Consider the following 13,044-nt stretch of genomic DNA (forward strand, 5'->3'; position numbering starts at 1 on the left):
AAATACCACAAAAATAAAAACTACTGACACCAGTGGGTGAACTTCCAGGATCGCAAAGGTCACACTTGCAACCAGTCCCTGGCATTTCACCACCGTGGGGAGGCCCCAAGATGGCAGGAAGGGGGCCCGCTGCAGAACTTGTGAAAGGGTTCATGATAAAGGGCCCCGCAATGAGAGTAAAGGGCCCCAGGATCAGTGGGAAGAGCCCCAGGCTTGAAGGGAAGGGCCCCAGCCAGGGGTCCAGGGGACCCTTCATTGTTTCTTGCACCGGGGCCCTGAAGGTTCTAGTTACGCCTCTGGGCTGATGCAGAATAGGGTATGTACAGCGTGGTACAGGGAATGAGCCAGTGTGTAATAGTAAACATACAGCAAAGAATATGTAATAAGCCAGTGCAGAATAGAGATCATACAGCATGGCATGCATAGTTCACTAGCAAAGTTATTTTGGCACCTTAAGGGCCTTTTTACACTATTTTGCTGCATTAAGGTGCATTGGTGTAATGGTGTCATTCATTCTGAATTGAAAACCCAACGCTACGTTGCATCGCACCACAATGCATGATAATTCAATATTGTACATTTAAGTGCACTGCGTTACGAAAAACAGTACATGCACCTTTGTTTGATGCGCCAGGCAGGCTTTTCAAACGAATGGGCTACTTTAACACAACACTCGGTAACATGCAGCATAATGTGTAATAACACGTGTGATAACGTAGAGATACAATGTGCATCTCTGTAGTCAAATGGGGATCTATGCAGATCCCGGTCAGCAAGGCTGGGTAGTAGGAGCCTTCCTCTGCTGGCTCTTTGTTTACAAGTGACAGTGACTGAGCTCTCAGTGTATCTGTGAGTCTGTGCTGATGACGATCTGAACGGGGAATGATTTAAATACAGAATCAGCTACCACTCCTCATCCTTAGAACCCTGATCGGGTTGAACCCCTACCCCTCTTCCAGGTCTGGGCCACATAGTAGCCACATGGGCTGCTAAAGTGGTAGTTCCACCAGTGGTTAAAACCATTTTTTGCTGTTTTCATATTTTTATTATCTTTCTTTCCAAGAGACACAATGTAAAATGAGTGGGATTACAAAATTCTAGACAGTTGTCTCTAGGGCAGCAGATATTCTCAATGAAAGATTTGCTGTTACCTCTAGTTCTAATAACCGTACAATTTAGGATTTCCAGTCAATTTCGATCCTTCCCCTCCACCCGTGTGTATAGCCATACACTTTAAACCTCCTCCCCTAGTGTATGGCACAGGGTCGGATTAGGATAAAGGGTCTGATGAGGGTATAAGGCACAGCCCAGAGTCTGATGATGGTAGTAAGCACAGTACACGTAGAGTGTATGGTAAGCTAGCACAGTACAGGACATGATGATGGTGGAGAGCACAGTACAGGTATAGTATGCTGGCACAGTACATAATCTGACGAGAGGATCTTATGAGGGTAGAGGGCACAGTAAAGGTATATGGTTTTGTGTATGGTATGTTAGCAAGTGCACGGTCTGAGGGAGGTACAGAGCACAATGCAATATATTGTACGGTAACCTGGCACAGTAAAGGGTATGATGATGGTAGAGCGAACAGCACAGGTCCAGTGTATGGTAAGCTGGCTTAGTAAAGGGTCTGATGAGTGTGGAGGGCAGAGTGCAGCCATGACAGGGTATACCACCAATCAGGAGGTAAGCAGTGGCAGACAAGTGGTGTAATGCTAAGGAACATGTGCTACACAACCCCTGCTGGTCTCGAGAAAGGTTGCCTGAACCCCTGTACTGGCAACCCTGAAAAGGGTGAATTGCCTCGGCTATAGATACACTTTAAGGGTTTACTTTCCCACACAAGTTAAATTGATGTAAATTGGGCAAAATGCACCAATACTGTAGTACTTCTAATTCAATAAGTATTTAACAATAGGGGAACTCTTCCTCTATCTAGCCTATCATCTACAGTATGTGTGATATCCTTTGTGACTGGCTAAGGGAAAAGGGTTAGCAAGCCCAGAAAGGGCATCACTAAGAATTTAAAATGATGCACATAGCTAAATGATTCAAGCATTGCCATGTTGTGTTGAAGTCAGACATTTGGGTTGAATAAAGGTCTGTGCAAATTACTTTCCTCCTAAGCACGACGGCATTGTACAGTATATAGACACCACAAACTAGTTCTGACTAGTGTTTACCGTGAAACCAAGGTGCAATGCTGGTTCCAAATCTGTCCCATCCAGCATGAAGAGGAAGTTGCTCTTCTTTAAACCATTTGATGATATTATCACGTGTGCAGCTAGAATTTAACCTTCTGACACCCTGTCTTCTTTCAGACCTTAAAAAATACAATAATTGATGCATTACAAAGGGATACATTTTCAAGGTGTTATTTTTTTGTTATTTCTTATCATATCTGACCTAAAATACAAAAAGCTATTTGTTTGACCGGGATAATTGCTTCTTTAATGCGGCTCAGATTTGAACTTTTACTAAGCAATTTTAGAAGTAAATTTACATTTGCAGAAGCTACTGTAATAACACACTACGGAATGTTCAGTCAACAGTACAATTATGGAGAGCCATAAAGCTGCAATTCAGTAAACATTTACAGTGCCTTGAAAAAGTATTCATACCCCTTGAAATCCACATTTTGTCATGTTACAACCAAAAATGTAAATGTATTTTATTGAGATTTTATGTGATAGACTAACACAAAGTGTCACAAAATTGCGAAGTAGAAGGAAAACAATAAATGTTTTTTAAAAAAATATTTGAAAAGTGTGGCGTGAATTTGTATTTAGACTTATTAATGCTGATAGAAACATAGAAACATAGAATGTGTCGGCAGATAAGAACCATTTGGCCCATGTAGTCTGCCCAATATATCTGAATCCTATGAATAGTCCCTGGCCCTATCTTATATGAAGGATAGCCTTATGCCTATCCCATGCATGCTTAAACTCCTTCACTGTATTTGCAGCTACCACTTCTGCAGGAAGGTTATTCCATGCATCCACTACTCTCTCAGTAAAGTAATACTTCCTCATATTACTTTTAAACCTTTGCCCCTCTAATTTAAAACTGTGTCCTCTTGTGGTAGTTTTTCTTCTTTTAAATATGCTCTCCTCCTTTACCGAGTTGATTCCCTTTATGTATTTAAAAGTTTCTATCATATCCCCTCTGTCTCTTCTTTCTTCCAAGCTATACATGTTAAGGTCCTTTATCCTTTCCTGGTAAGTTTTTTCCTGCAATCCATGTACTAGTTTAGTAGCTCTTCTCTGAACTCTCTCTAGAGTATCTATATCCTTCTGGAGATATGGCCTCCAGTACTGCGCACAATACTCCAAGTGAGGTCTCACCAGTGTTCTGTACAGCGGCATGAGCACTTCTCTCTTTCTACTGCTTATACCTCTCCCTATACATCCAAGCATTCTGCTGGCATTTCGTGCTGCTCTATTACATTGTCTTCCCACCTTTAAGTCTTCTGAAATAATTACTCCTAAATCCCTTTCCTCAGATACTGAGGTCAGGACTGTGTCAAATATTCTATATTCTGCCCTTGGGTTTTTACGCCCCAGGTGCATTATCTTGCACTTATCCACATTAAATTTCAGTTGCCAGAGTTCTGACCATTCTTCTAGTTTTCCTAAATCCTTTTCCATTTGGCGTTTCCCTCCAGTAACATCAACCCTGTTACATATCTTTGTGTCATCAGCAAAAAGACAAACCTTACCATCAAGGCCTTTTGCAATATCACTTATGAAGATATTAAACAAAATTGGTCCCAGTACAGATCCCTGAGGTACCCCACTGGTAACATGACCTTGTTCTGAATGTTCTCCATTGACTACAACCCTCTGTTGTCTGTCACTGAGCCACTGCCTAATCCACTCAACAATATGGGAGTCCATGCTCAATGACTGCAGTTTATTGATAAGTCTTCTATGTGGGACAGTGTCAAAAGCCTTACTAAAATCTAGATATGCAATGTCTACTGCACCTCCACCATCTATTATTTTAGTCACCCAGTCAAAAAAATCTATAAGATTTGTTTGACATGATCTCCCTGAAGTAAACCCATGTTGTTTTTCATCTTGCAATCCATGGGATTTAAGATGTTCCACAATCCTATCCTTTAATAGGGTTTCCATTAATTTGCCTACTATTGATGTCAGACTCACTGGTCTATAGTTGCTCGATTCCTCCCTACTACCTTTCTTGTGAATGGGCACGACATTTGCCAATTTCCAATCTTCCGGGACGACTCCTGTTACTAATGATTAGTTAAATAGATCTGATACCCCTAACTAAAATCTAATGGAACAAGTTGCCTTCAGAAGTCACTTAATTAGTAAATGGAGTCCACCTGTGTGTAATTTAATCTCAGTATAAATACAGCTGTTCTGTGAAGCCCTCAGAGGTTTGAAAAAGAACCTTAGTGAACAAACAGCATCATGAAGGCCAAGGAACACACCAGGCAGGTCAGGGATAAAGTTGTGGAGAAGTTCAAAGCAGGGTTAGGTTATAAAAAAAGTATCCTAAGCTTTGAACATCTCCCAGAGCACTGCTGAATCCATCATCCGGAAATGGAAAGAGTATAGCACAACTGCAAACCTACCAAGACATGACCGTCCACCTAAACAGACAGACCGTGGAAGGAGAGCATTAATCAGAGAAGCAGCCAAGAAGCCCATGGTAACTCTGGAGGAGCTTCAGAGATCTACAGCTCAGGTGGAAGAATCTGTCCACAGGACAACTATTAGTTGTGCACTCCACAAATCTGGCCTTTATGGAAGATTGGGAAGAAGAAAGCCATTGTTGAAAGAAAGCCATAAGAAGTCCAGTTTGCAAGAAGCCATGTGGGGGACACAGCAAACATGTGGAAGAAGGTGCTCTGGTCAGATGAGACCAAAATTTAAATTTTTGGCCTAAAAACAAAATGCTATGTGTGGCGGAAAACTAACATTGCACATCACCCTGAATCATGCAAATTAACTTTCACCAGCTAACTTCCAGAAATTTCTAAGGTCTGCCACCACACATTTTTTTGCCCCTCTCACCTCCTATTCTCACATTCTTAATTGCCCTATACCATGATGTGCTGCCGTACTTGAAAATAGGGATATCGGGTATGTGCAGGATGCAACAGGGGGTGGGCAAACATTAACACTCTTTCAGAATAAACAAAACATGGAAAAGGACTTGGAAACTGCTGGAGATTTATGCCAGCACCTTTAGCTTAGACACAATTTTATAAAATTTGACCACAAATTGACAACCAACCCAAAACCGATTATTGTATCAACTACTATGTTCAAAACTTTCCAAATGCTTTATCTTAAAGTGTTTGTAAACCCTCACATATACCCAGTGAAGTGAACAGCCTCAGATGATACACAGAGATGAAACAAATCCTCCTACATACTGTAGGTTTTATTTGTTTATCTGCAGTCTTCACTTCCCTACACCCCTTTAAAAAGGCAGATCAAAAAGTGATTTTGTCAAATCTTTCTTCAGTTGTCAGGAGCAGAGGAGAGGGTGGAGAGACTGCAGTTACAGTGTGTGGGAGCTGATTGGAGGAAAGGAACACACCCCCTTCACACAGCAGAAGAACAGTGTTGTGAATAGACAAGCTATGCGCTCATCTCCCTTCCCAACACAAATTAATCTCATGTGCCGGAAAACTTCTCAGAAGTGACACATGCTGATAACAGAGGAACAAAGCAGGAGAGAGAAACGACACTTAGAGCTTTGGGGAGAGATAAATAAACACTACAGATATATGCCCTTTGCTCAGATTCCACAAATAAGGTTTACAACAACTTTAATTTACACTTTTATTGGCTTAGTAAAATCTCCTGTTTTGTCACAGCTTTGGGTTTTACCAATCAATTTTACATTAAACATTCTAAAAATTACTAAAAAGGAAATATTTCACTGTACCTGCTTATCCCACAGTTGCTATTCGTAGATGACGTTAACTTTGGTTTTGGTGGTAAAGGGGGTCGTTTGGTTTCTCCTCCAAAATTTTTGGCCCTCTCAGCCACACTTCCTCTCGCAATGGCCTGCATTGACAGCCTCTTGTAGTCATCCCTGGCCTGTTTAGCCATAGACCTCCGTCTCTCATCAGCTGCCTTTGATTTTCTTACTGAAAAGCAGGAAATAATTAGACTTTATCTCATGATTTAATGCCAAATACAAATGTGTACATATCAATATAGTATGGGGAAGGGGTAAAACTTCTGTGAGTTTTTGTTTCTTTCTGTTTATGACTCTACTGGGGATTTTATCCCTGTTTCTTTCTGTTTATGACTCTACTGGGGATTTTATCCCTGTTTCTTTCTGTTTATGACTCTACTGGGGATTTTATCCCTGTTTCTTTCTGTTTATGACTCTACTGGGGATTTTATCCCTTTGACACCAGGACAAGACGTTAAAGAAACTGGAAACAATGCAACAGGAAGGCACAGCAGCAATAAAAACTTCAAAAGGTCACATTTGTCCCCATCCTGCTAAAAATAAACAAGTAATAATTGTGTTGATGCCCATGTTACTATGAGAAAAGTTTCTGATCACTTCCTGCCCCTCCGATTCCCTGTCATGGATGGATGGAAGAAGTAGACACCTGACAAAGGTTCTAACCTTTCAACCACCTAAGCCAAAAATAAAAAGTTTTGTCATCCAAATGAAAGAATCATTTTGTTTTACTGCCAAATAATGAAGTGCTTTTCTGGAATAGTGTGCAAGCTTGTCCATGATATCAACAACACAGAGTTCTGCCAATAAATAATCATATTTAACAAAATAAATGGATGGACAGTACAAATGTTTGGGATATATTTGCTGCATCAAGTAACCAGCATTTTAGATTGCAAAATACAAAACAGATGATTATTGCTAGTTTTTGGTAACCATTTTGTGAGTATATCTAGATGTTGTAGCACATAATTTGGACAGTAAACTGGTTACTTTGCCCTTCCTTACCACAGCAAGACATTCTATAAAAAGCCCACCTCCTTTGCTACTGATGCCATCTCTGTGCTCCCCAATGCCTCATTCTCTGCCTGGTACTTCTGGGCACAGGTTAAAATGTGACCTCTTTCACTTCCTCTCAGTATGGAGTGCAGCAATTATTGTATTTATTTGTAGCAGAGTGGGTTCAGGAGAATCTGCATGGACAGGTTTGCTTAAAAGGATAACTTTAGCTTTTTGAAATGAACAGCACCCTAGGTAGCTGTGCTGATTTGCACACATTTGGCAACGTGTTGACAAAATGTCACAGCAGAGGATACTGATGTATCTTAAAGCTAGGGATGATAATAAATATAACTATGTTTTTCTGGTCCCATGCACACGGGGCGTTAGAAAAAACGTACGCCAAAGTTAGTTCTGACGCCGGAAAAAGCAGCTGTAAAAACGTGCTTTCAGTAGCTTTTTCCATTGGCGTTATTGCACGTTTTGCCACATTGCTTTTAGCAGCGTTTTTTTTTTCTTCCATTCAAAATCAATGGTTCCCTATGGAAGCCTATTGATTTGAATGGAGGTCGCACCGCAACACCGCAAGTCGGATCCGACTTGCACTGTGAGAATCTTGAGGGGGAACTCCACGCCAAAATGGGAAAAAAACGGCGTGGGGGTCACCCCCAAGGTTCCAAACCAGGCCCTTCGGGTCTGGTATGGAATTTGAGGGTAGCCCCATGCTGAAAAAACGGCGTGGGGTCCCCCCCAAAATCCATACCAGACCCTTATCCGAGCATGCAGCCCGGCAGGCCAGGAAAGGGGAGGGGACGAGCGAGCAGCCCCACCCCCCCTGGACCACACCAGGCCACATGCCCTCAACATGGGGGGGTGTTGGTGCTTTGGGGCAGGGGGAGCTCTGCACCCCCCACCTCAAAGCACCTTGCCCCCATGTTGATGAGGACAAGGGCCTCATCCCCACAACCCTAGCTGGTGGTTGTGGGTAGGGATGATCGAACGGTTCGGGTCGACCATCGGTTCGGCCCGAACATTGGGTGTTCGAGGTTCGGCCGAATTTAGAACTTTTTGCCCAAAAAGTTCGGAATTCGGCAACCAGAACCGAACAAAATACAATGCTTCAGGAAATGGGCTTTAAAAGCCCGTGATTGGACCAGAACCATTAGCAAAAGCCAATTGAGGGGGCAGGAGAATGCTAGGAATGTGATTGGAGTGACTAGGGGGTCCCTAGACCAATCATTAGTGAATACGCCCCCCAGTATATAAGATCGCCCCCGCCATATTCCTAGCATTGTTATACTGGACATGGAAGAGAGTGGAAGCAGTTCTGTTAATTTTACTTTAAAAGTGTCATTTAGCTATTTATTAGTGTGAGGAAAGGGATATCTAGTGTAGTTAGAGTGCTCCTTTACACTTAAGTTAGCTTCAAAAATTTAGTTTCTGTAGGGAAAGTGTTAAGTGTAAGGGGACTGTAGTGTAGTGTAGGGTTAACTGGCAGTGACTGCTATGGCAGGGTGACAAAACCCTTCCATAGTAGGGTGACCGCTATAGAGAAATGATCATTTCTCTGAATTGCTTCGGCACAGGAATATGGCTTCTCACCAGTCAAGCATTTTTTATGCTGCAGGGGCTGCCACTGCCAGTGCTTTTTTGAGGACATGTTTGATGTCAGACATGACATCTGAACATGTGTATAGGGGGTATATATACACATATATGTCTGTATATATACCCCTAGACATATATAGGTGTGATAGTAGCAGAAATAAATGCTTGCGCTAATGAAATCATTTACAGTAATATATTTCTGCTACTATCACACCTATATATGGCTAGGTGTCTATATACATATAATTATGTGTGTATATATACCACTATACACAAGTTCAGATGTTTTACCTGCCTCAAAAGAACCCAAAAAAATGCCAAAAAAACGCTAGCGTAAAAAAAAAAAAATGCCCAGGTGTGTTTTTGCTGGCATTTTTTGGGGGGTTTTGGAGGCAGGCAAAACATCTGAACTTGTGTATAGTGGTGTATATACACACATCCATATATTTATATACACACCTAGACATATATAGGTGTGATAGTAGCAGAAATATATGCTTGCGCTAATGAAATCATTTACAGTAATATATTTCTGCTACTATCACACCTATATATGGCTAGGTGTCTATATACATATAATTATGTGTGTATATATACCACTATACACAAGTTCAGATGTTTTGCCTGCCTCAAAAGAACCCAAAAAAATGCCAAAAAAACGCTAGCGTCAAAAAATAAAAAAAGCCCAGGTGTGTTTTTGCTGGCATTTTTTGGGGGGTTTTGGAGGCAGGCAAAACATCTGAACTTGTGCACAGTACCACTATACACAAGTTCAGATGTTTTTCCTGACTGCAAAGAACCCAAAAAAATGCCTGCTTTTTTCCCATTTTGGCGTGGAGTTCCCCCTCAAGATTCCCACAACGCAAGTCGCCCCGCAAGTCGGATCCGACTTGCGGTGTTGCGGTGCAACCTCCATTCAAATCAATAGGCTCCCATAGGGAACCATTGATTTTGAATGGAACAATGGAAGAAAAAAAAACGTATAACGTGGCTTAACGCACGTTAAGCAACGTTATAGCAACGTTATTCAGCTTTTAGCAGCGTCAGGTGTTTTTAACACTCTAACGCTGGTCCTCAGAATGCACAGGTCGTGGGTTCTTGTTGCAGCTTAAAAACGCCTAGGCCACTTACAGCTCAAAAACGTCTGAGTGTGCATGAGGCCATAGAATAACATGGAGGGGCGTTTTTAGGCTGCAAAAAGAAAACGCCTGACGCTGCTTACAGCGGCGTTAAAAACGCCCCGTGTGCATGGGGCCTTATGGTTGTCCACAGGGCTGGCCTAAGACATTGTGCTGCCTGGGTCCAAAAATTAAATGCTGCCCCCAACCAAAAAAAAAAAAAATCACGCCCACCAAAAGGCCCACACAATTTTATTTTATATCATGATAATTAAGACTAAAATTTAATTTATCAGGAAGTCAGATTTATACGCAACAGCACCTTGTCTACATGCCCAATCATATGACATACCATTATATTAAATTCCAAACCACAAACTCCAGTATTATTTAGTTTGTCTGAATGTCTGACGTCATTGCGCACACCCTTCGCCTCATCAGTTTTCACTACGGGCGGCAGTATGAGATGGGGGAATGCCACCTGTAATGCCCCACAAACTGATGACACACAAAACTGCTGGGAAAAAAAATGTTGGGCATCAATTTGCTGCCCCTCTCAAATTGCTGCCTGGGTCCAATGGACCCAGTGGGACCCATTGTAGGGCCGGCCCTGGTTGTCCAACACTTCCCAGTACACTGTCTAAGAAATGATATGATTTTTCAAATAACAATGCATCAGAGTTGTTTCATAGCAAAAATCTTTTTTTTTTTTTTTAAATCAATTTGTTTTGTAATTTGCGGTTGCTAAATGCAAAGTAAATGATAATACATGCCTCAAAAGGTTATGGATACCTGACCATTACAACTGTAAGACTTTGATGGACATCTTAAACTAAAATAAAGGGCATTATTGAAGTTAATATTGAAGATATGACAATTTCCACCCTTGTGGGAATGCTTTTCACTAGATTTTGGAGTGTGTCAGTGTCTGCCATGCAACCTTGCATGCTTTCCCATACCTGTTTGAGTCTTCCAGCCCTTTCCAGTTGTCTGTCAATAAGGAACATTAAAAAAACTCCAAGTGTACATATTTGCCATTTTTTGAGTGTGCTTGGAGCTATAGTACATACAGGGCTGTTTCCCATATTTTGCACAGAGTATTACTTACTTTCATGCCCCCGTTTCATATCAGTCACAGTGTATTGCAATTGTCACTGCAGCAGATGTCTATAAATCATGTCATTTTTCAATTTGAGACTTCACAATGTACACTTTTAGAACATTCAACAAATTAGAAATAACAGGATAGGGGTGACCCCATGCTAAAATGGTGGAGAGATACTCTGACATCCGGCCCAAAACAGTACCAGAGCCATTACAGCTTCATTTCAGTTCAGAAGCATCCACAGTTAGTATTGGGTGGAAAGGTACAAAGGAGGTTTCCCCATCTGTTACTACAGCTTGGCCTGGATCCATGTATCATTGCCTCACTGCAGAAGGCCACAGTCTAAAATCTGACTAGATCAAAACCTAGGGCAGTGTCAGCAGCAGGACACTAACAGTGAATTGGGATAAGCGACAGATTCCCTAAAAGCCCACACAGAGAACACTCTGACAACGCAGGAAAGATAGAAGCCCACGCTTCTCCAAACAAAGGTCAGACTCAAGGAAGAAGGAAGGCCATGGCAGCCATTTTCCTCAACTCACACCCTTTCTAACCTATATAGGGGGTTGAGAGACACCTCACAACCACACTGAGGTATCCATTTATGAAACCGAGATGAGCAGCGATCCTGATGATTGCAGCTCATCTCGGATGATTATCTGTTTATAAAACAGAGATGATTGGGAGAGAACATCCACTGATCATCTCCACAGGCAGAGAATCTGTCATTGACTGACACAGAAACGGCCAGTTTATGAAGCTGTGATCTCCGCACTTCACTGGCGATCTGTGCCAGAATTCACACTCCCGGATTCACCAGCCCAGGGGTGGAGAATCAGGCTGAGAAGACAGAATCCCAGCAAATCAAAGGTTGTTAATTTCCTCTGTAAATGAATGAAAGAGCAGACAAAAAAAAAAACAAGAAAAAAACAGAGTAAAAAAATAGAAACAAAAATTTACAGCTGCTGTATTTACAAAGTAATTTTCAAAGTCAGGAAATGCTCACTAGTTGCAGTGCAACACTGTATTAAATATCCCAAAATGTATAGAGAATTTATAGTAGCAAAAAGCAGCCAAATCAGAAATGCATATAATATTTGTAAAGATTAGCAGTGTTCAGTTCGCACCAGAACATCTCGAACAGGGAAAAAGCTCTAGTGAACATGCAAACTCTATTAAAGTCTATGGAACACGAACATGAAAAATCAAAAGTCCTCATTTTAAAGGGTTATATGCAAGTTATTGCCATAAGGTGTATGGGGACCTAGGTACTGCCCTGGGGGACATGTATCAATGTAAAAAAAAAAAAAAAAAATTATCGTTTTTACAGGAGCAGTGATTTTAATAATGATTAAAGTGAAATAAAAAAATTAAAAAACTCCTTTAAATATCATGCCTGGGGGTTCCTCTTAATGTGCCTGTAAAATATGTCATTTAAACTTGCTTGCAGCTGTAATGTATTGTCGACTCCCGGCAATAAAGATAAAAAAAACAAAAAAAACAGTGTAGGTTTATCCCCCCCCCCCCCAGTCCATACCAGGCCCTTTCGGGTCTGGTATGGATTTTAAGGCCGACCCCACGCCAAAATTAAAAATAAAAAAAATGTGCCCCCCCCCCCAAATCCATACCAGACCCTTATCCAAGCATGCAGCATAGCAGGCCAGGATAGGGGGGGGGGGGAGTGAACAACCCCCTCCTAAACCATACCAGGCCGCTTGCCCTAAACATGGTTGTCTTCCCGACAACCCTGGGCTGTGGTTGTGGGGGTCTGCAGGTGGGGGGCTTATCAGATCCCACCCCCCCTTTCATGTGAATGGGTATCGGGTACATCGTACACCTACTGATTCACCAAAAAAGTGTACAAATAATAAACACAAAAGACAGTTTTGACAAGTCCTTTATTCAAAAATAAAATAAAAAAATAGTGTCCCCCGATGTAAATCCATTGTCAATCACGACGCTCACCACACCCGAAAAATAGAAAAAAATTCAAAAGACGCTACGCCTCTTCTGAGGCGTCCCGCCGTGTCCTGCTCTTGAGCTTTGACAGCTGTTTTAAGGGCAAGGGGCAGGGCCACCCGGTTATGTCACACTGTGGCCCCACCCCTTCTGATATCACATGACATCATGTGACGGCAGGCGGGGTGGTGCCACCAGATGACGTAACCGTTACCAAGTGGCCCCGCCCCTTGCCTATAAAACAGCTGTCAAAGCTCAAGAGCAGTATACGGCAGGACGCCTCAGAAGAGG

The 13,044-nt window shown here is 41.9% G+C and overlaps 1 protein-coding gene across 1 annotated transcript in view; it reads right to left on the minus strand.

Moving 5' to 3' along the window:
• Window positions 1–13,044, minus strand: part of SH2D4A (SH2 domain containing 4A) — a 162,742-nt gene that overhangs the window by 23,885 nt on the left and 125,813 nt on the right. The window contains exons 6-7 of the mRNA XM_082247811.1: window positions 5,932–6,136; window positions 2,184–2,323 (exon numbers count right to left, since the gene is read on the minus strand). Of these exons, the coding sequence (XP_082103937.1) occupies window positions 2,184–2,323; window positions 5,932–6,136 (345 nt within the window). The remainder of the gene's footprint in view (window positions 1–2,183; window positions 2,324–5,931; window positions 6,137–13,044) is intronic.

Source organism: Pelophylax lessonae (assembly GCF_965119305.1).
Source record: "Pelophylax lessonae genome assembly, chromosome: 1".
Lineage (NCBI taxonomy): Eukaryota > Metazoa > Chordata > Amphibia > Anura > Ranidae > Pelophylax > Pelophylax lessonae.